The sequence below is a fragment of the Convolutriloba macropyga genome, chromosome 9, assembly GCF_964194025.1.
Source record: "Convolutriloba macropyga chromosome 9, txConMacr16.3, whole genome shotgun sequence".
Classification (NCBI taxonomy): domain Eukaryota; kingdom Metazoa; phylum Xenacoelomorpha; order Acoela; family Convolutidae; genus Convolutriloba; species Convolutriloba macropyga.
This window is the reverse complement of record NC_134476.1, coordinates 56,091,772-56,116,143: the sequence shown is the minus strand read 5'-3', so window position 1 is coordinate 56,116,143 and position 24,372 is coordinate 56,091,772. Positions and strand designations below refer to the sequence as shown.

Sequence of the window (24,372 nt, the reverse complement as noted above, 5' to 3'; positions counted from 1 at the left end):
TTGTATGTTGAACATCGTAAATGTGGCAAAAGAGGCATAAATAAAGATGGTTGTAACAAGACAAGAGAGTAAACAATTTATTTACTCCTCTCTTTCCTTCCTCTCTAAGTCCATTCCTTCCTCCACTGCTTCACACTTGCTTCCCAATTCCACTTCTAGTCAATAACTATTAATTATTAACTGCTTTACACACTCGTGTAAACGTCACCAAAACAACAAAAGCAAACAAATACAAACAACGCAATTCGGTGGTGTGTACAAACTACTTATACTGCTATGGAATGTTTTTTTTTTACTGGAATACCCCCTCTCTCTCCCATAAGAGAGAAGAAAATGAAGTTTAAAACACCAAGTTCGCATTTAGAGCAAAATTTTCTATCATGTTAGGTTACTGAACGATTTCTCGAGAATTCGTTGCACCGGATAAAAATGAGGTGAATTTTCTGATGGGTGACGAATGAGCATTGGTATCGTTTTCTCGTCTAAATACCATATCAGTGTTGAAGTTTTGATCGCTAGCAGAATTGCCCTTTTGCGTTTTTTTAGTCTGATAACATTTGCATTAAAAATAAATACAAACTGGCTAGATTGCATTCAATTTCAATCAAGTTGAACAGTATGTTAAGGTGTGTATTTATGTGACGCACTGACGCATTGTTTGTTGTTTGTACGTGCAGAGATTGTTGTGGTTGAATGCAGGTTGCCATATAGTTAATTGCAGTTGAATAGACTAAAAGGGGCGAGAGGTAGAGCGAGAGAGAGAGAGAGAGAGAGGGAGCTAAAAGCATTGTCAGTCAGTCAAATACCACCAGATATAAAGACTATATTTTCAAACTCAAACACAAATGCAATCCATTAACTGTACGCCTCACTGCCCCCCTATATATAGAACAAAAAGACTCAAAACTCAGTGTGAATGGTCAATTAATGAATGGACAAAATGGACTCTTGTCAAATTGGGGGTGAATTAGCGCTTACCGATCATTCAGTTAAATGACAAGCCATCAGCTAAATTTCACGCCGTCTGTCACACCGCTCAATTCCACCAAATTCATTCAAAAAGTCACTACAGCTTTTACCAGGCTTAGAATAAAACTCATGGCAAGTTGCGGCCCAAATTTATTACGAAAAAAAAAGAAAACACGTTTTTATCATAGACGAGTTTTCAACATTGCTTCTGCCTAATTGCTTATTCGTTTCTTAGATAAAAAAGGACTCGTTGAAATTTTGTTCAAAAATAAAATCTGAGATTGTATTGAATAGAAGTTTGAATGACTATTGTGTTATCTGTTGACAGTTGCTGTTAAAAGATATGTATTTGTCTAATCACTGAATTGTCATTTCAGTCATATTAAATTCTCCCTCCTGCCATAATTGAGGATAAATTAAATGGAATAAACTCTCATCACAAAAGATTTCATCACAATTGGCAGATAAATTAAAAAGTGACGCATCCTAATTGTTCAAGTCTCACAAAACCAATCTCGTGGAAGATGGATTTATAAATAGGTTGATTTATGAATAAAATTATTGAAAAAAGAGCTGACTTGTCATCTCACTCAAAAAAATACTAAATAATTCTATAGGCTAAAATACTCAAAGATTTAGATACAAATCTTCACATTTGATAGCAACAAAGAACGCTGCAAAATTAAAAGCAGCATTCAAAATATGAATAACAGCAATAGGGCTGACCTTAAAAAAGTTGATTTGACCAAAAAATGAAATCTACTGCATAGCACAGTTACAAAAATGGATATAAAAATGCACTTGAATCATAGCCGACCTTGTGAATGTATCCTAGTTCTGCCAAGTACTGCATTCCACATGCCACCCCTCTTAATAGGTGGACCAGCTGCAGCTGAGACAGACCATGGTCACTTGGGAAACAAGAAGGGTCCTTTCCATCTGCATCTCCAACTCCGCTCACTCCATTCAACTCAATTGAAGAATGAAGACAAGCTCTAAAACATCAAATGATAATGGAAACATCTCGTATACAATAAATAATAATAAATGCTCTCATATACAAATTAAATTCTCAAAAAAATTAACTCCAAAAAAGATTGTTTGCAATCTTACCTCGGATCCAAAATAATTTTTAAATCCATTTACTCAAAATTCAAAAATTTGCGCCAAATATTTGCCCTAAAGACACCATCTGAGGATGCTGCAAAGCTGCACAAGAGGATTTCACACTGAAGCTGTTAAGTGTTGTTGATTGCAGTTTACAAAATTCTGTTTGCTCATCTCTCACCTGAGATAGGAGTCTAGGGTTCCGAGAGGTGCGTCCTCTAGACACATGTAGACTGTGGGTCCCTGGAAGAGTACCCCGTGTAACATGTGGACATTGGGGTGGTAGAACTGGGACATGGTAGCACACTCGATAGCCATCAGTCGCAACTCTTGGGGAGAAGACTCGTCACACCCTCTCAACACCACCACACTCTTCTGCTGACCACCTTCATTCAACATTCAAACTCACAGTATTCATGTATAGTCTATTCCAAGTGAAGGGAGACCTTTCCTACTCCTCCACAAGCACAAGTTAGCCATCAATCATAACTCATTGGAATAAAACAATTGAGCTAATAGGTCAAATACCTTCTGACTAATATCCAAAATATGCATTGTTTCCATATTGCATTGAAAGCCAAGCATTCTTCAAAATCACGCATGTACATGGATTACGAAATCCGAGTATTCAAGTGACATGCAAATTCATGCTTTTCCTGTCATTTACACCTGCGAGATACTGTCACTGTTGTTCACAAATCGTCTCCAAGTTATCTCAAAAACACCAATTCGGACATTTGCCACGTAATGGTGATTTCCACCTATTAACAACTGCGATAGCGAGTTATCACTGACCTTCTCTTGTCTCTTACAATCCAAATCTTTGAATATTTCAATTCAACTTTTTGAATCTTGCCTTTATTTAATCCTTTTGTCCTTTTTTCACCTAATTTAAATTAATTTTTTTATTTCTAAATTTCTATCGTATGCTGTGATTAAGATTTTGTTTTTTGGACTGGCAACCGTAGCAATCACTTTGATCATATTTGAATCTGGCTGGAAATCGACAAGTCCCGATGTTTTCCACGTGGAAAGGAACTTAACTTTTCCAAAAGTCTTAACGTTTTAAAAAGCTTTTGTTGAGGTAGATGGGTAATGATGGGGCAATGATGAGAACTAACTGGCTCCGGAGTGGTCTGCGTGGTGGAGGAGTGCCCTGGTTGTGTCACTACTGTAGCCATCCAGGTGTCCATTCCATCTATCCTCCTTCTCATCTGACACACTGTCCACTTTCACACCCTTAGCCAGAGCTGAAATGATGCACACTTTAGAAAAAACTGTCAACTAAAAACAATGTTTACATCCTTAGATATCAATCAAAAGGATTCAAGCTATTGTTCCTACAATTTGAACTTAAAATTCTAGCACTTTTGGGAAAAGCTTCTATAAATTTTAATTTCAGCATAAATATGAGCTTAAATGTGCATTAATTAGGCGTATTAATTCTCATTGAGACTCCTATTTTTACATGGAGGTAGCGCGTGAATATAGGATTAAATAGGGAATTAGTGGGAAAGGTTTTCAAAGCTACAGGAACTTATGCTTCGGAAATGGAGGAGATCATAGAATACTAATAATATTAATCATATTAATAGAATACTCAAGGAAACAAAACAAATGATTTAGTTCTTCCTGACACAAAAGCAGTGAATACAGTTGGAAAAAGACATAGTTAACAGAAACATGGCTAATCTGGTCTTAACCCGGTCAGGACAAAATTGTACACAAAGAAAGCATACAATGGTACATCTTTGCACTATAAAGTATCAACTCAATTGAAACATTTTTAGAAGCCATGAAGTTACTAAGTGACTTTGATCTTCAAAACGGTTCATCATTGCCACTCGACAGCAGTAGTAATTTCACAACCAGTAGATATTAGCGGCAAATATTTCTTATAGGCTTAAACTGAGATGGCTTCCTTCAGCTGTAAGTCCCTGGTCGGACAATTTAAGACACGTTAAAAGCATGCAAGCTCAGAGACAACCGGGGAAATGAATTGGATCAATTGCTTTTATAGCTTTATTCCCAATTTAAGATTAATTTGCAAACTCCCCCTCCCATCTAGAAGAAGAGTTAAGGAAGGAGAGAGAAAAGGGAGAGGGATAAGCGAGGAGGTCTCGATTCCTCTGATTAAAAACAGACCTTCAGCTAGGGCGGAGAGATTAAACCTCTAAGTAGTTAGTTATTGGCCTGGCTATAACTCATAACACTCTTAACCTAGTAATAATATTAGTAGTAATATCGCTGGCCCACTAGTAATATTATATATAGTAGTAGTAGTGGTACTCTTGGGAGGTCTAGCAGTCTAGAGACCCGAAAAGTAGCGAGAGCCCCCTCCTCCCTCTCACTCACTCTCGCTCACTGCTGAATAGACTAAACAAACTGTATTTCTGTTGACTAAATAGTGCCTTGTAAGTCATTTGCGTGTGACAGTGATTTGAAATGTTAGCATTTCAGAATATCTTTGCTTTTAAAGCGAAACTGATTATATTTGTCAGAGAGTGAATAGAGATTACATTAATGGGCCAAGGTCTGCTCCAATTTCATTTCCCCTTCCGCCTATCAAAACAAACCCAAACAAGAAATTGAAAAATTGCAATTTGAAATTTTGTTGATGAAAAAAGAAGATTACATACAGGCTTTGTATTGTTAACTATTTAAATTAGTTTCCCAATGAATTTAATTAAGGAAAAAGGAGGAACAAAGGGATAATTTTCCTATTTTTAAAATAAATGGAACAAAACTGCATTCAACCCCGCCCTTCATGTTCTACAAGCGCATGTATTGCATTTCACGTGTTCAATAGGTACATGACAACGCAAACAACGTGTATGAGGTGTTTGTAATTACTACTGGGCCATAAACCCGGAAAAGAGCGACGAAAATTCAAATTAGCCCAATGTGGAATGTTAAAAAAGTGAGTCGCATTTTGATGAACAAATTTAATTTGGGCCCTTGTTTATCAGCCCATATTTATTGTTGTCTTCGTTTATTTTGCCGCCTCCCCCCTTGTAATGCTCCGTTCCCCCTTTGCCTCTTTTTCAAAGTAAATTCTAATTTAGCCAACATCTGAGATCACACTTGCAAGTTGGGAATGGGGTGCAACAGGGCTAGTTTATGTGGCTGCTCTAAATGAAATATGACATCGTTAGCCACATACGCACACTGAACTAATGTCAAGGCACCAAAACTCTTCAGGCTATCAAAATATTCACATGAGACCAATTTGTTCCGTTCAAGACAATATCATTGCAAACAAAATTAAGATTTGAAATTAAATATAAAATGCAGGCAGAACTGTAAAATGGGATGTGATAATTATAAAAGAGTATTTATTTTAAAGCAGGATAACATGAAAATTAGATGGCTCACTGTAGTTACAACAATTTCAAGTGAAACTAAATATTAAAGCTGGTCACATTCTGATGCTATTCATTAAACTTTTCGGATGGTTATGACTCACCAGAATATTGATGGGGAGAGAAGTTGCCGGAATCGAGATTTTCTAGCTGTTGTGGATGAACTTCTCTTGTGAACTCCATGAATAACTTATCAATGTCATCGTAGTAAGTGGGGTCCACGAATGCTTGCATTCCCTGTCCCATTCCCATTGGAGTGAAGCCAGTGAGCCCCAGGCTGAGTGGGTTGGAGGGGTGGTGCTGTTGATGTGGGTACAGTAGTTTCATAGTTGAGGGGTCCATCACTGGAGATTGCAGGGACACATCCATTAGGTTATAATGACCATGACCTGAAATCAATCCTGAATATTGCAACGTATCATGGGACCTTCTCCACTGACGAAATGTATAATTTTTTTTATCATTTACGTACGAGTCACTAGTTTTGTCCCTCAAAACTACAAAAATTTGATTTTTCATTGAACAATGTAAAGTAGAATTCTGAAATAAACTTAATCTAAGAGACACACCTCTTTTTTATCAAGATCTTAACACTCAAACAGGGGAAAATCCTCTCACTAAGAATTAGCCGAAATTTTTAAAGCGGTGCGGTTTAAAGTGTAAACGAACCTCCAATAGTACCAGCAGCTGAGGCGTATGCGTGTCCATACATAGAGTGGAATTGGCCAGTGGTGCTGGCTGTGTACTTGAATGCAACATTGCGTCTGTAGCAACACACGGCTGTCACCAGAACGAGCAACATGGTAAGAATCACTGTCACCAACAGACCAGCTGCTATTGCAAGATTGCCTGCATTGATCACTTGCAGGTGCGCCTCTGAAAACAACAACACATCGATGCAATTCCATTCCATTTAACAATGTTAATTGTACATTTTTCTTAAAAAAGATGCGGACACTTTTTGACATTTTTGAGGGCATCCAAGATTAAAAAATGTGGTATCAAAAAAGTTTTACAAAGACAAAATCTGCTTCTTCTGCGAAAAAGTTCTCAAACAAATGTTAGTAGCATCTCTTGTCAATTTGAACTATAATTTGCCAAACTTGATAACAATAAGTCTTCTTCAAAGTTATAAGAATTTTTACCGCTTTTAAGATATTTCTAGAAATCCAGACCAATCATTGAAATACGTGTCCCGCTTAGAAGTCAAATACTTAAAAAATTGCGAAAAAGATTCCACGACAATTTAGCCTACTTTTTGATAAAATTTTTGGTAAATTTAGCTTTTTTTCAATCGTTTCGAATAACTAAATAATTTTTGTAGGTTTTGTGGGTATACAGTTGTTTTAATTCTAAAAACTTAGTTAGTTAGAATTCAAAAACGAGAAAAATGCGTCCATGAGAAAAAAAAAGCCGAAGCAAACGTTCAGTCAAAATATAATCAAACTGACCAGTTTTAAAGTTGTTTTACCCGTTTTTTATTCAATCAATCACTTCTCTGAGATCATGATAAACAACAAGAAGAAAAGAATTCAATGATTATCGTACTTGATCTTTTTACGAAAATTTGAGAAAGACAAATTTATAACCATGACTAATGTCGAACAGGGAACAACTGAGAATGAGCTAAGTATTTAGTGATAGATTCGTCCAGAGGCAAAATTGATAGAATATCAACCAAAAAGTATTGATCGTTCATTAACGAAGGCAAAATTTGCTTTTTGAAACGTTTGACGCCATTTATTTTGGAAAGCATTGAAGTTGCTGTTACTTTCCCTCCCTTTCATGTTCCCACTGCTTCTTTGACGTTACTTAATTAGCGTTAGCGAGTCCTTTCCAAGGGTGCTTTGTTAATTTATCTGTCGAATATGCATTTCTTCAAAAACATTTGAGACAAGTGAATCTCTGAATAAGTGTTTTATTAATAGCCGCACAGCGATAGCTGGGGCTATTATTGGCCTTCTCTTGGTTTTTTACAATTCAAAGAATTTGAATTGTATTGGGGCGCTGTCTTTTTTTTTTAAGATCTGTTCACACATTTTCATGATTTTTGAAGTCAAATTAGAGTAGTGATTTTGGTCACGCCGAAACAGGAAATGGAGCGAAAAAGCGAGTGGTTTTGCGGCGTGAATTTTTTTCGCTCAAATTTTAAAGTAGAGTGCGAAAATGGTGTTTGAACAAAAATTCGGTTTCTCGGTAGTGGTTTTTTGTTCACATGCGGCAATTTCACTCTGAATTTTACTGTTTTTTTGATTTTTTGGATCGGATTTTTTTTAAATGGTTTTCCCAATCCATTCACAGCTCATTCTAGGCCTAGTTTTTTGTTTGAATTAAATTTTCATTTCTCGCTAGTGGTTTTTTGTTCACATGCGGCATTTTGACATTGATTTTTTGTTTTTTTTTTCTTATTTTTTGATCTAATTTTTTTTTAAAATGGTTTTCTCAATTCACTCATAGTCCATTCTAGGTCTAGTTTTTCTGTTTAGTCAATGAAAATTCTTTGAATTGTACGTCAGGACTTGTCCTGCTATGTTTTTTTATTTCGTCGTTATGATTTTTGTTACGACCATATGACGTCACAGCCACTTTTTGTTCATTCGTTCATGCAATTTCAACTGAATTGCATGCGTGACGTCATTTTTCGCTCTTAGTGGAGCGAGTTTTTTGTTCATTCGCGTGATTAAATTTTTGGTCACACTTGACTTACCTCACTCTCAAAAATGACTTCCTCACTTTGAAATTGACTTTTATTCACTTTAATTCAAAGAGATAAGGTCAAATGGGTGTGTGTCACTCTATATGAAGGTTATTTGAGATCAGCTAATAGAGGCAGCAATAACTTATACAGATTTTTAATCAAAATATACCAGATCAGCCTTCAATGAAAAGACAAATTTTTTTGGTCTGTCTTTTTTACTGTTTTTTTTAGACTGCCGATCTACGAATCTATTGTGGCTATTTTCTGGCAATCTGCCAGCTATGTTCCTTACTATTGTCTTTTTTTGAAATGTTAGGTTTCAACTGCTCCATGGAAAATCAAGGTTTCCTTTGTTATCAAATCAGCAGCAGTCGTATCCTTTGTTGTCGAATCATTGAAGTTCAGGACTTTTACCTGGCTTTTCTACGGTTTTCATTTATTTCTTTATTACCCTTTTTCGAAAAATTCTTAAAAAATCTTTTTTGCTTCTGTGGGTCACTTTTTTCTTTATTTATAAACCATTTTACGGAGACCTGACGTTGCCAAGCAAGCATTCCCCAATCAATTGAGCAATATCTTGCGCTCAAATTTTTAGTAATGATGCGTGTTTGAAACAGGTCTCACGGATTTAGTCAAGGAGGTTTCACTGTATAATAGCAAAATGAAAATTTTTTCCAACACCACTTCATTATTATTTTTGTGACGTTTACGATTATAAAGATAAAGAAAGCAAAAAAATTATTCTGGCTAAAAATGTCCCCAAATGTTTTTAAACAAACTGTTTCGCCTGTCAAAAACACAATTTTTTGATAGTCTTGTTTTTCAGATTTATTCGGAATATCAAGCTTGGCTGTGATTTTTGGTCACATTGGTCACTTTGTCCCAATTTGGTTACACGTTTGTGTTTTAGCGTTTATTTTTTTATTCTTAAGTCAGATGCCCACTTTCGGTTTTAGGTAAACGTATTTCAATATGCTGAAGCATCTGATTTTCAAAATCTTATTGAACTTGCTTTCTAACCATGCTTAATGTCCCGAGTGTTAATGTTTCATCACATATATCAAAAATATGTAGTTTTTGTTTACTCAAGAAGCTAATCAATTTTGATAAAAAACGACAATTTAGAGACCAAAAAACGTTTTTGCGTCATTCTTAAACTTTGATTCTAATTGTTTAGTTCAGTTTGATTTACTGACGAACTTAAAACTCATGTAATTAAATATAATAGGCATTCCAGCAAAATTGGTTCAATTCAGTGTAGAGCGATGTTTCATTTGCAAAAAAAAATCATGCCTGAGAATGACCGTTTTGGGAAAATTTCACTGATTTGCAGTTAAAAAAAGTGTTTATACTCGTTGTTTCATTCTAGAGCTGGGTTCCGATTACCAAGGTAATATTTGCGGAACAAATCTAGTAGAGTTAAAATTGTTGAGCGGTCGCTAAAATCAACGTTTGCAAGTGTTTTTTGATGCCAATTAACTTCGGAAAAGCACACAGTAATAGTTGCAATTAAGTATGAACTAGCAGGCCCACAAAATATCAAAAAAAATCATTTAAAGGAATAGAAAAGAAAAGTTGTTCTTTTTCACCAACTCGGTCTTGAATCCATGCACTTGATTTAACAGCTATATTCTTACCGCTTCCACTACAGATGCGTAATATTGCGTCTGTTAATCTATGTACCAGCATTCTTTTGATCAACAACTTTTTTGGCCTTGATATGTTGCATGTCTAATGAGCGCTAAGACATATGCAGATAGTGAGCTTCTACGTTAGGCTGCATATTTAAGGAGCGTGAAAACAAGCGAAAATTTAGGCGATAAATATGATGGTATAGCGCGTACCAAAACCCATGTTTTACACTGGGGTGCATCTTTAAGGAGCATTTAAATATGTGAAGATTAGCAGCTTAAACATGGTGGCATAGCATATTATTTGAGATAGAAATAAAATAATGATTTGCAGTCAAGGGAACTGACCTTAAAATTGTTAAACGTTCCGTTTTCTTATATAAAATTAAGAGAACAGATCAACTGGCGAAGCTCATTCAAAACTGCCGTTGTCACAAAAAAACTTGATTAAGTCAGTGTCATAGCTACACCTTAATATTAAAAATTTTCAAGGACTTTGACTCAAATATAGCATTCCTTTGTATCTCAAGAGTTTATAACATTTATAACATGGCGAGTTTTTACCATTGAAAGTATGACTTTAAATTATAATTGATATTGCATTGTGATGATCAAAGCAGTTCAAACATCCATTAAAATCATCAAAAATTTCTGTTCTGTTATTTTTGACCTGAGACTGTGGACTAGTCCAAGAGTGCAATTGTGACTCATATCATACTTGAGCATGTCTGTGGCGCCACATTCATATTTATATGTTATCATTGATTACAAACAAACGAAAACTATTAAAAGACTATTTAAAATGCATTTAGTCAAGTTCTGATTGAGTTGCTTTTATAAAACAGTGTAATTTTCAGTAAATACAAAAGAACAGCTAGGTTCTGCAAAATTATCAGTGCTCGCAAGGATTAAGAGCATTAAATGGGTCTTGGCAAAGAGGGGTGCTGCAAAATGAAATAAAACTGAAATTGAGAACTTTGATTGAAAAATGTTTAGTTATGATTTCTGAGGCATAAACAGAGGAGAGGGGGGGGGGGGGGGGAGGTAGGGTTAGAGTGGACATGGAACTTGTGAGTGATTTGGAGTAGATCTGTTGTTTACGCCAGCCCAGTGGCACTGCTGGCACCCGCAGCTAACACCTTCTACATGTTAAGAGAGGAGAAGAGAGAGGCCCAATTGGGTTTATTTGTGGCCCCTTACAATCATAAACAAAGTTTCCTTCCTTCCTGGCCCTCGGAGCCCCAGACTCGCAAACCTTCTTAACTTCCTCTAACCATAATAACCCAAGGAGCTAGCGTGTAAATAATATCTCAGCAGAGCTCTTTCTTATAACCCACTAAGTTCCTCTAGCCTAACACTTTATGTTACACACTCGCTCACTCAACCCCCCTGCTGAAATATCTCCACTAACATTTCAAACGATCTTAGACGATATTCTCAATTTCTTTTTTCATAAAACATACCATCCCATTATGCCTACACCCATTTGCTTTTAACAAATCTCTTAAACAAATGTTGCTGAAATCTTGCAGCAGATTAAAAAGAGGGTCTGGTTTTCAGTTCAGAACTGAATTCGATTAATTGTATTGTCGGCTGTTTCAAATTTTGGAATATCTGTCCCTAAATGAAAGGTGCGAAAAGTGGTGTATAGGTGGGTTGTAAGTTGGGGACAAAGGGTTCCAACAATCACAGGCATAACAAGATTATGTAATTGCCGTAGACTGTTGCGCATTCTTGCTATATCTCAGAGTAGCCATCGGGAATTGACACGTGGGCACCCACCCCAAATCTAGTAAAAGTCAGCGGCCTCGCCTTGGCTACTCGATTGTTTTGATTTAGACAGTTCTACTATGAACTTATCATACTCAACCCCCCCCCCCCCCACACCTGCTTTCCTTTCTCACTCCAATAACTGCTGAATAAATACCACTAAAAATCTTTCATATTACGTCAACTCCACTTTCAAGACCAAATACCAACACTCTTAATTTAGCTAACAGTTGGTTTAAGGCTCGCTTAAATAGTTTTAACCAGCCAAAAACAGATGCTGGAGACGCTTCCCAGATCTGAAAAGTTGAGAAATTGGCCATTTATCTTGATCCTTATTGTTGCCATAACTGTCGCTTTCCTCCTGCCGTCTCGCCGTTTCCTATTAAGTTCTACCTGTGCCTTGTAGTTGTAACAAGGGGCATTTTGGAATCAACAGTTGCATGTGAAAGTACCAAGTACCTTGCAACTCTGTTTGATACATGCCTGTATGCTAAATATCGGCCAATAATCTAAACACCGCTTCAAAGCAACCGTAATAGCCAAGTGTCTGATTTGAATTAAGAGAGATAAAATATTAATTGACAAAAACGAGTTTACACTTGGCATAAAAGCTAGCCACACCAAATCAATCGCCTCAACACATGTAATCTCGTTCGCATTACTTCTGTAACCACCACCACCACAACCCTTGCATGATTATGTTTCCAAGTATTTGAGTTGTACAGTACAATATCAATCAGCCTTTACCTACATTGAGTTGAGGAGTTGCCATTTAGGGCTTCACCAGAAGGAAGCTGATTGAAAACACCTGTTAAGTGAATGCTCCTTCCACCTATTCTAATTAAAGAGAACTGCTTGCGACTTAACCTTAAATAAATACCTCTCAAATACTTTGCCAAACATAGAACTGACACATCGCAGATTAACCTCACGTTCGGTTCCTAGATCACCATAAGAGTTCAAATACCCGTGGGCATTAAACCCAATGGAAAAGAGACCACTTGGGCCAATATTTTTTTTACAGAGTGACAAAATATCTATACTTATTTTGCAAAACAATCAATCATTCGCCATTTATGTTAGAGAAGTGTTAAAGTAGGGCTTTAAAACAATTTAAACTTGAGTATTACATACAATTTGACAGGAATGGAACAATTTCGCCCCAATTATTCTCACATTTGTATCAATGAACATTTCATTAACATACGAATCTGTTGTGAATAAACAATAAAGTTTTGTTTACCTTCACATCAAAGAGGCAAACGTATACAAATTTCAAGGCTTGCCCGAAACTTTCCTCAATTTTAAACAAACGAATAAACAGAGGTTCATGAAAAGAGGAAAATAGGGCGAAACACAAGGCTTTGATCACAGGAACTCCTTAATTTTGCCCCACAACCCTCTATAGAAATATTGCTGTTAATTGCGAATTAAAAAATATTGTCACTGAAACCATCATTTAATCTTTAAAGCCGAATGTTGTCAGAAAGTACAGATAATCAATTGCATAAAATGATATTTGGAACAAGGACATATGTATATGTAATATTTTGAGATTGATAAGTTATGTTTTTGATATCAAAATAGGCGTCAATTTACCTGGTTCGAAGTTGACTTGTACAACATCACTGCATGTCTCGAACTCCGACTGTGTGCAGATTTCCAGTCGCCAATCTCCAGCTGCCAGACCTGTATACACGCAAACACAACAAATCATATCTGTCATCATTGTTAACAAATGCCGAGTTAAGTAAGAAACGCTAAACAGCATCATAACCCTTTTAACCTCAAAAAAGCCCACTCATAACTATTGTACAAAAATTTTAACTACTATGCCCGCAATGAAAGCAATTAGGCACAATCAATAGCCCATATTTTGTACACAAATAAAAATTCTATACTACTTTTGTCTTTCCAATTTTTTTCGCCACCTTTTAGTTCTCCAATCTTCTCATTCCTGGAGTTCCAGCACCTTGACACTTAATTATAAACTAAAACCTAGCAAAGCAAACAACTTAACTTGAGCTGTGGTATTATTACCTTTAAGGTTGAAGTGGTTCTTGTAGCTGGTATATATCTCACTCTTGCCTCCCTGTGGGTCGATCAACTTTATTTTGAATCTGGTCCCATCCGCACTCATCTCCACCCCTTCATCTGTCGAGTCCCCTCCCTCCGCTAGTGGAGAGGTAGAGGCCGAGGTGAGGCTGCCAGCAGAGGTACCTGACGATGATGCAGGGTGACTTCCGATCAGTTGCCAACTTACTATGATTCCACCACTTCCATCACCCGGCTTCTGAAGGGTTATGTTTCCAATCCGAACTAAAATGGAACAGAAATCATTAACAAAAAAACATTGGCTATAGGATTTGAACTACATGAATGAGTCAACTTCTGAATGTAAATGTGAATGAATGAAAATTGAAATACAAGTGCAAGAAAAACAAACATGTAATTTTCATAGGGCGCTTCAGATCCAGGTACTAAGTTGTCATTTAACCAGTAGTAGTTTACAACTCTTAACTGCCCACTTTTTCATCTCAGGGTTATCTAACCTTCGATTGTGAGCGGCTGTTGTCTTATTTTCATAATGCGTTGTGCCCGTGGTCAGAAATAGGATGGTCATAAAAGAAAAGTGCATTCAATATCGATCAAAAACACTCAAGAAAAACCCAGGCCTGTTTATTAGACATATAGCACTAGAGATAGAACACACAGTATCTGCTATATATTGGATGTTCAACAAAATCAATTTACTTTCACCACACTAAAATGTTGTCTGTCATTAGAAATCGATCAATTTGTGTCATTTTTCAAAAAATAATATTTTCCAAATAGCAGGTAGTTTACTTTTGCTCTCATTTAAATACGTCCTCAAAATTTACACTGCTTCCGAGCTATTTTGTCAGTTGTGCTTTACCATTTCAACTACTTCTAACAATTTTAACAAGGTCAAAATATCAAAGAAAATGAACATTGAAAGTCGATCAATGGTGAAAAATATTTTAAAAAAGCACCAATCGTAGCAAAATAAGCGATCACCAGTGTCGTGGAAAAAGGTCACGAGTTCATCTCGAGTTTTAAAATCAACACTTAGCCCAGATTCTGGAACAAAATTTGAAAATGGCTAACGTAATGACGCCGTCAAAGGCAAAATTGGTTTAAAAAAAATGACGATCCTGAAAATGGGTCGAATCTGGGAAATAAATAAAAGAGATTGTTACCCTCTTGTTGTGTTTTGATGGTTATCTGATCACGACTGGCCTTGTCCAATGTGTCCTCTACAAGTGCGTTCACTGTCAGCACTTCAAACGTGTACTCCTCCATTGGCCTGAGCCCTTTCACCAAAAACGGCACTTCACTCATTGCCAACCTACACACACAATACCACCCAACATTGAATCAATCAAACAACAACGTCTCAATCATCTAACTCAATGTGAATCAACCTTTTGTTCAATTTCACCACTAAGGTGGAAGAGCTCGCTAAACAACAGCTCTTTCAAAAAAATATTGCACAAATTGTAATTTGGTCTTAATATTCTGTTTAGCTATCCTAAAACTTACATGGAGGATATTTTGCATGCTCTAAGAACTTCATTCTAATAGCCTTTATAAGATAGCTAACCTTTTTTTTATATTGTAATAAAACGTGGGCAACCCTTATCCAATAATTTATGCAATTTATCCAATCAAGTTTACTCCTACATTTTTGAGTATCCGTGTTTGTCGAATTGTGGGTTTTCCATATTGTTGTCGCCAATATCTCCTCTCCCCTGTGATGTTTTTCTCCTCATCGGCATCTGGGCACATTTGAGACACTTGACTATGAACGACAAATGTGGCTTAGAGTAGGTGGAAAGCACAAAAGGTTTAATCCACTCCAACTTGACCTCTGTGTTATGAACTGTGGCTCTCAGAGATCTAAACACAATCACTCTTTCCTTTTTCTAACTCATGTGTATATATCACTAACAGAGGAGGACTGATCACTAAAAGAGCATGATACATTCACTATTGGAGCAATCTTTTTCAATCCTGAGAAATCTCTGCCGATCTTGATCCTGTAACATTGAGAGGTCCTTCGACTCAGCTTTACTGTAAGAGCATGGAAGCTTTGAAAGCAAAATGCAATTGCTGGTGATTTCGTTAGGTTTGTTTTCAAATAATTGTTCAATACATGACAGTGTCATAATGTCAAGGACCTGTTTCTTTTTAATTATCACACTAAATTTCTACATTAACTCCATAAAAGCAACTGATGTTGAAATGTTGCATGCGCGTTTCGTCACTGGATCAAAACGTGTGGCCCATTTAGTAAAAATGGGAGTCTATTTCAAACTGCTTTCATCCTCCTTTGTTCCAGTTAGAGCAAAGTAGTAAAACAGATTCAACCAATTAGCTAATTCCCATAAATTCCCCCTCTCTCTCCTCACTTATCATCACTGCAAAGTAACACATGTTAACGAGATATGATTACAGGTATTGGAGGAGTAGTGAGAAAGGATGGAATTAGTGTGGAGTAATCAATTAAAGATTAAACAGCCGCCCCTTTTCTCCAGTTCTTCTAAGGATGCATTTAAATCTTCCACTGAGCTTTTTTCTCAAAGATGCTTTTTGGCTGAAAGGTATTTTGTGAATACACTGCGATCATCATATTGTAAATATACAGGGGCCCAATTGCAATGTGCACACGTATTGTATTGGATGTATTGTGTTGTGTTTACTTTATGTGGGGCGTTTCCTTTGATGTGCGCGTGTATGTATGTGTGAGCTGGAGTAGATTGTAGAGAGATGATTGGAGGGCAGTGGAATATTGATTAGGAATTACCTGGTTCTACTAATTGAAGACACAACTGGGACACTACTAATATGTATCCTCACCATCTACTCTCCTCAACTATTCAATCCCACCCCTCGTATCTTCTTACAACCCCCCCCCCCCCCCCCCCCCACCTCATCTCCTCCCCCACTGCGATTGAGACTGTTCTCACTTAGGCTTACAATTTTTTATCCACATTAATACAGCAGCTGCTACATATCAGGTTTTCAGAGAATAAATACTATGTTCGAACACGAGGATCTCTATCAAATCGGAAAATCTTCTTAAATTTTAACGAGAATTGTTTTGAACAGCAAAACAAGAGTCAGAGTTGCACATTAAGCTATGAACATAGGAGTTTATGGTTTAAAATCTATTTGAACAAATATACAGTAGAGAGCGCATTGAGTATTTCCATGTGCATCATAGACACAGACATATAGGATACTAGCAGGAAGAGAAGATATTAATTGCCCAAAGTGGTAATCGATACTCCGCTGCTGCCCCTTTACTTACTCTGATACACTCCCGTTCCGTTATCTATCTTTTAATCCATAACTACTAATACTAGTACTACTAGCATATCATCAGGTATTAAGGAGGACAAAGCGATCAAGTGGAAACAACCACACCCTTTAACACATCTATTGCAATAAAAAAGTGTTCAGATGAACTATTGCACACGTGAATATGACCAAGAAAAAATAATTGCTAGGCATAATTGATTCGAAGCATGTGAAAATGGATCATTGTGCCATGGAAAAGTCAAAAAATTTTGGAAAATAGAATTGCCCAAAAAATACAAGATATTCTTAAAGGCACATTGTTGTAGTTTGGGTTCTAGTGCGGATCATTCAAATAGTACTAACTGCACAATGCCAGGTGGTAGTTCACATGGGGCTGAGTTGGAGTCATTGGGTGCACGGAGATAGTTCCGGTTACACTCGCACTTGGTGCCAGGAGCTGAGACCTGAGAACCCGGCATTGGTCTGGTTAGGCTGTAGCTGTTACGAGGACACTGCAGACAGTTTGTGTTGCCAACAGTGTCTTTAAATTTGCCAACTCCACATTCTAAACACAAGACTATGTTTCCCCCGGCAATTAGGCAAATTTTTTAATTACAACATTTTCGGGCATCGAAAACATTGACAACTAACTATGTTTCCCAGTTTCTGTTTTACAGGTTGAGGTCTATAACCATGGAATGTTGCTTCTCAATTACTGACTAATTAATTGATTACGTTGCAAGTATAGATTAAAGGGGCTCATTTCCGTTGAATTACTGCCGAAAGATCTGTTATCAAAATTCTGTGATGATGGTGAGGCACTGTTCCTGTGATCTCTCTGTTTGTCATCTCTAACTGCCAGTTGTACTACAAGAGGTCCACTAAAGACTCCTCTCCGCTTTCGCCCACTCTCTTATCGCAAGTTCAGTCACACCACCCCCGCCCCTGACTCATACTCATACACAAACACGTGAGGAGTAAACAACTTTATCAGTGGTTTAGCCCTCCTCATCACCCCTCAACGTAAACCCAATCAAGTCAAATCGGACAATCTAAAGTCCACTTACTCACTAACTCTGCACTACTGCAGAACTGTTTGCATCTCTAGGGTTCAGGCCAATAATTACTACAATTCAGATCACAATGCAACCCTTATTTTGATCACGTAAGCCTACACGTACAACCTTTAGAGTTACCAGCAGTTTTGCAGCAACATATGTTAAATGTCTCTAGCAACGCAACCCTAGTAATGAGTGAATTTAAAAGTTGCAAGGATCTCGCAAGATGATTCAAAACATGCAAGATCCTTGCAAAATAGCAATCCAGGCAAAAATAAAAATCGGGGTACTATTGTACTAGAAAGAACTTTTGAAACAAATTAATGTTTACTAAACGGGGTACAGAGACATTGAAAAATCTTACATGTTTTTAAATTCTGTGTATTTAAATTTCGGAGTATTTTTAACGATAAAACAAACTGAAAATCAATTGAACTGACAGTTACACTAATTCCCATCAGCAGAACTGATTACAATTGACTTTTTTGTAGAGAAGTCTTGAATGTGAAGTCTTGCAAGAAACTTGCCAATTTGTAACAAGATTTCGAATTCCAATATACATTTTCCACGAACAACTAGATATCTCCCGGGCCACCAAATTCATTCTAGTAGAACTTCAATTCATTTATTAAACGACAAAAACAATTACTTTCAACAATTTTTTAAGAACTGTTTACCGGGAGCCAACAGTCAAAACTTTTTTTATTTTTGATATTTCCTGAAATACTACTCCAATTTAAACGTCAGCATTTTCTCACATTCCCCCTGTTGGGCCCCTTTCTCAAGCATATGAATCGAAAAGCCTGCAAAACTTTTGCACGCAACTTGGTACCTGCATACATTCCCTTGCCAGATTGCATCCAAAATGCTTGCAAGTTTCTTCGTCGATAATTATGGTAAGCAAACTCATAGTCTGAGCCAATTATGAAAACCCAAAACTCAGGCTAGTTTCTTAGAGAAGTTCGCATGGACTTTCAAAGTAATCAGAGATCTGTAACATTGCTACCGACTTTTGTCTCGATAATGAGGCGGCTTTTGTTAGTTTGGCTGTTTGTTTGTTGTTTACATCTGATTGCACGACAATACAGCCTCAAGGGACAAACAATGTGCCGTGAATGCTCAAATACCTTTGCTGTGATTGCGTGTTTGTGTATTTACTCTGTAGCTCACATCAAGTCTCTCTCGTCTCAATTTCTCTATCTACTACATGTTATCATCAATCAGAACTTTCAGGTGAACTGCGTAAACAACTTGTAAACAAAAAGAGAAAAAGAAACTATTAATGTATTTAATATTGGGCTATTCTATCAAAATAAACAGAGCAGTACACACAACAGACGCCATTTCATTTGATGCAATCAATACACACTGAAGACTGATTTTTAATTGATTACAAAATTCGATTACCTAATCAAATTGATCCTTTTCCTTTTCAAAGCTTACAAATGTGAAAGTTTAAAAACTATATTTGATCTCCGAAAATGCGACCAGATGCGTTTGGCATATAATGTTTCAGAATCAACGCAGATGCAACACACAATAACAGACCACGAAGTACATTACAAGTGACTATTCTCAGAAACAAAGCGAGATTTGATCAACTATAAAGAGACGGTAGTATAAAAGTATCGCAATTTGTACTTTGCATCTTTTGTTCTCCCGCTTCATCCTTTTGTTCTGCTACTCTTCTGTCTTCTCTCTTTGAACTGTAAGTTGGGGGTGGGGAAGAGGAATGTTGATTGATTGAAGGCGCCCTCAGTCCAGTTAATTGGGCAAAAATAATGATGCGACCTCCAATTGTTCAAAAGACGCCTCTCTCTTCCTCAATATACCACTACCTCTCACTTAGACAGTCAGTCAGTCAAGTTGCTATTTAAAAATGTTGAAAGGGGAAGGAAAGGATACAGTTTGCAGTGGAAAAGTACTTTCTAACTACTTGAGTTTAGCAAGTGCTACTAAGTTAGAATGTATGGGTGGATTGATGGTTTGTTGGTTAGCTAAGATAGTGGGCTAGCAGTTGTGTCAATGTAATCAATGCCCCCCATTTCTACACACAATGGGCTATTGAGAGAGATCCATTGTGGAATATTGTGTCGATTGAATTGTCTCTCATTATAATCTGTCTCCGCTTACTCTCCTTTCTTCCAATCTGTCTTCTTCTCTATCTCTCTTTTCTCTTTCGTTGTCTTCGCTCTCTTTCAAATTTTTTTATCTCTTCAATTGTCAGTCGCTCACTCACTCAACTATCTCTCAATTGCCACAAGCCTCAAATTTTCGGCAAAATATTTTTCAATTTAATCAAATTGGAATTCAATATGCTCTCAACGCAATGTTTAGCTGTTAATTGTAGCAAGGCTCTAATTTTGCACAACAAATTGTATTTTCTAAGCAGATAGATAATAGAGAGTGTGTTGTATTTTAGCATGTGGTGATAGTGGCGGTGTTGACTACTCACGATTGCATTGGGTGAGGTTTGCATTGGGTTCATATCCTGCATCACACTTGCACAGCCTGGAGAGTCCCCCGTTCTTATCCCAGGTGCCCTCTTTTAGACAGTGCATACTGCTGGCGTACTTGTTCAGTGTCACTGCTCCCTGTTTAACAAACATCCAATCTGGTCACTTTCAGACTGTGCTAGATTCAGCGTTATTTATTACTTGAATTGAAATGACAGATTATACATCAAACTTATTCTTATTTTTAGTTGGAAGACAAGAAATCTAATTAAACTTTTAGTTGTATGATTTATACATGATGAAATTTAAATCATTTCATTAATAATGTGCTCTTTAAAATAAGAAATGAGGAAAGGGGGAGGTTGGGGTGTTGTTACCTTAACACACTGTCCTTCTATTCTGGCTGCGTTCTGTTTGGGCCAAGTGCGAGGGTACTCAGCCAAACTCCATCGCGTCTGAGGACAGTAAGAAGACTGCACTTTGATCTGAACGCAACAAGAGAATATTAACCTGTATTTTTTAATTAAGGATTTTTGATGTATATAATTTTCATGGTATCTTACTTGGCTTTTATATTTTATGGATCGATGAATATCAGTGTAAACCCAATAGTTTGGTATAAGGCAATGTAATATTTTCAAAGAGCAGATATGAAATATTAAATAGAAGGGAGTTCTACTGACTTCCTTGATGAAAGAACAGGACTGTGAGTCTTTGAATGCAAGGAATATGCCCCTGACTCTCATGTCAGTGGACGGGTGGAGGGTGATGTCGTGGAATAGAGTGGTCATCTTGTCTGGCTCATTGGGTAGAGTAGAGTTGAGGAATGAGTATGTGCGTAGAGTGTCCATTGGTGTGAACTGGTTCCTCCTCTTCACCAACACATCCTCCATTCCCTCTCTCCTCCCAAATGGCAATGCCTTCTCTTCCGCCTCCTCCACCTTCCAGTAGAAACTCTCTATCTCGTTATTGCACTTGTCTGAGTGCTTCGACACTGTCCTGTAACCACCACACCAACACTCGTCAATTTTATTAAAGCTTCAAAGTATAACCCATTATTTTCCTATTGAAATATTCACTACTGATTCTACTAGCAGTGAATATAACAGGGAAGAAATCTTCACAGAAGAAAGCATGGTTGAATCCTGCGACTTTACTATAGAGCTCAATATCAATATAAGTAATAGGACGCTTGCAATTTCTAGAATTGCTTGGTACGTTTCAATTCATTAATGCTCATTTTTTAAAGGAGTTACGTTTGTGTGACCATCACTTGTCATTAACATACTCACTTGCAGTTTCTCTGCAAGAAGACAATTTTGACAACAATCTTGGTAGGCAGGTCGAACTGATTGTTGTTGTTGTTGTTAAATTGAGTGAGGGATATGTAGTTTGAGAACAGCCAGTTGTCCGCATTCTGCACTTCTGTGTCACACACCTTCAAAACACTCAAACTTCATACATAATAGTTCCAACAGAACCCTTTCCTAAAAAGCTGTAGATTTTGTTACTCGTGTCTAGATGTGAGAGCGATTTCAGCGCATCAGTGTGACAGAAATGCAGTAAATTCTGTTCATCAGAAAATATGATGACATGCTGTAAAAGGAATGATTTTAACGGTTTCAGTTGGCGAAAGTGCTCAATTTGTAGAGGCATTCCTCGATTTATGACTGACAATAAATGTTAGTATGTGTTAATGTAGTAGTGGGACGAGAGATAGTACCTGGTAGTACCCGCCAGTGAAACCCAGCTGAGCTGCATCTGAATCATACTCCTGGTACTGCCACTAAAACAACACATCACTTACATTCTTACTGTAAAACAAGTTCATCTTTCATACGTCGTACTCTTTTTTTTCAGTATCCTACAATTGATCTATTGGACCATGTTTATGTTTGTATGTCTGTTCTCTGGGTGTAAGCAAGTCGTCTTTATTGTGCAATATGTTGTAAAACTTTAGCAAAAGATTGTTATCTGGGAAGAGTTTACAGGGTGGACTGCTATCTTGCAAAAAATGCGTTCTGAGCTGACAACCGATGAAAACAATTTTTAAACTCTAACTACATCAAATTGCTCAAAATTTGCAAAACCTTCAGCCAATGTTTTACAACAAATACTGAACTTATTTAAACAAAATCTAGATGCCAAGAGTCTGCTAATTTTAAGTAGAACCTGACAAAGATTGGTTCTTACAAAAGTTAAAATATGTAATGAGATTTTTCACAATGGGTGGATAGACAGAGGAGGAGGAAGTATTATGGCAGCTGTTTTGAGTGATTTTGTTTATGAAGTTTGTCTCTTCTACTCAACTGATAGCTCAATTAAGTCAAATGAGAGGAAAGAGAGTGACGATAATAGCACGTGAAAGCAATCACTTACACAATTCAACAGTTTACCGAGTAAACAATAATCACAACCGCAAAATGTTACCCCTCCCCCTGACCCCTTAAGCCTCGTGATCACATCGCTCACAGGTCTCAATGCAGAGTGCTTGTTTCATTACTGAGATATTCATCAGTGTCAGATGAGTGGCAATTATGATATATACTTAGTAACAGCATTATAAAAGTGTGTCCGATGAGATGAAAGCGTCTTATATCTCTTTATTTTCCATCGTAAATCATAAAGGAGCTTAAGATACAATAAGTTGCCATCCAGCAAAGAAATCAATGGAACAGTTTAATTATTAAACAATAAATCTTGAGTGAAATCTTTTTCCAAGGTCTTTACCCAACATTTGGGCACATCAAATTTAAAACGAGCATGAGAGAAGTTAATATTAAAGCGCATGTTTGAGAGATCTGTGAAACATGCAAGTGTCTCAAATCCTGTAGTTTAGAGATAAATCAACTTTGTACTTAGCTTCAGAGAATCATTTCAACTTATGCATGATATAGCTCTTGACTTAACCGGTTAATGTTGTAGATAAATTGAGATCACTTAACTAAAGTTAAACTCACTTCAAGATTCTAGTCTCTCTAAGACCGAAATAGCACATAACTTTCTATGGTGAATTTGTATGGGATTTGATGAGAAGTTGTTCTTTAGGCTCCTAGCTGCGCCAACTGTTTTGCTGCTCATATGTACAAAGTTCACTTAATAGAACACTTGAACCTGTTAGTTTGACACACTTAAGACATTTGATATTTGCATTTGAAGACACACACCTCTTTAAGCGGTAGAAAAGGTTGCATAAATCTGGTCAACTAGGGTTTGCGTGTATTGATCCATGTATAGTATTATTTCTACTACTATCTATCATACACGCATACACGTATATGTATGTGGCTACATGTGGATTGGAAAACAGTTATATACAAACAGACAAAGACGGTACTTGTCGGCAGCTGTTCCATTCAAACTCAGCCAAACCTCTCACCAATAGAGTCAATAACGACCCTTTTTCTCTGGCACCCTTCCAGCACCTATAGAGCCAATAATAGATTTTCATCAACAATCCAAATGCATTAAACACGCATCAGCACCTCACTTCAATTTAAATATCTTAATCTCAGACCACTTTGAGCCGACATAACATGCAATTTTTCTGAAAAGTAACTGTTGGTATATTTTATGCTAACCCCCTTTTTAGACTGTCCGACTGAGGCGTACGGTTCGAACCCCCATCCCTCCAGTTGTTTGTCTACCGAAGTGTCCAGGAATACAGCTGAAACATCAACAAAACATAAATATTGTTCATATTAACTGTCAACAACAAATATCATTATAGGAGTATTCTTTCATTGAGAAAATTGTTTCAAAAAATGTTTAAGTAACATTCATTTCTGACAGATTTTGCGAATGGTTCAGTCTGAAAAAAAATTAAATTACTTTCTCTTTTATGAAAAAAAATTAACATGGTGTAAAAACAAGCAATCTTTCAGAAAGCTCACCAAAATAAGATAAAAGATCTTTATTAAAAACAAATCTCCAGTTTTCATGAAGTTGACATCCATCAGACAAATCAACAAAAAATTGTTTAATATCAGGTCAGCT

At 36.9% G+C, this 24,372-nt stretch overlaps 2 protein-coding genes across 2 annotated transcripts in view; one reads left to right on the top strand and one right to left on the bottom strand.

Moving 5' to 3' along the window:
• The window catches only part of LOC142345872 (endophilin-B1-like), a 276,037-nt gene that overhangs the window by 33,086 nt on the left and 218,579 nt on the right, over window positions 1–24,372 (top strand). The gene's annotated exons all lie outside the window — the stretch shown is intronic.
• LOC142345874 (ephrin type-A receptor 3-like) overlaps window positions 1–24,372 on the bottom strand; it is a 48,307-nt gene that overhangs the window by 15,415 nt on the left and 8,520 nt on the right. The window contains 16 exon segments of the mRNA XM_075398303.1: window positions 1,787–1,964; window positions 2,258–2,462; window positions 3,198–3,326; window positions 5,543–5,827; window positions 6,108–6,314; window positions 13,137–13,226; window positions 13,578–13,856; window positions 14,759–14,907; window positions 15,243–15,458; window positions 17,226–17,427; window positions 20,376–20,514; window positions 20,754–20,861; window positions 21,060–21,375; window positions 21,669–21,814; window positions 22,100–22,162; window positions 23,958–24,043. Coding sequence (XP_075254418.1) covers window positions 1,787–1,964; window positions 2,258–2,462; window positions 3,198–3,326; window positions 5,543–5,827; window positions 6,108–6,314; window positions 13,137–13,226; window positions 13,578–13,856; window positions 14,759–14,907; window positions 15,243–15,458; window positions 17,226–17,427; window positions 20,376–20,514; window positions 20,754–20,861; window positions 21,060–21,375; window positions 21,669–21,814; window positions 22,100–22,162; window positions 23,958–24,043 — 2,798 coding nt within the window.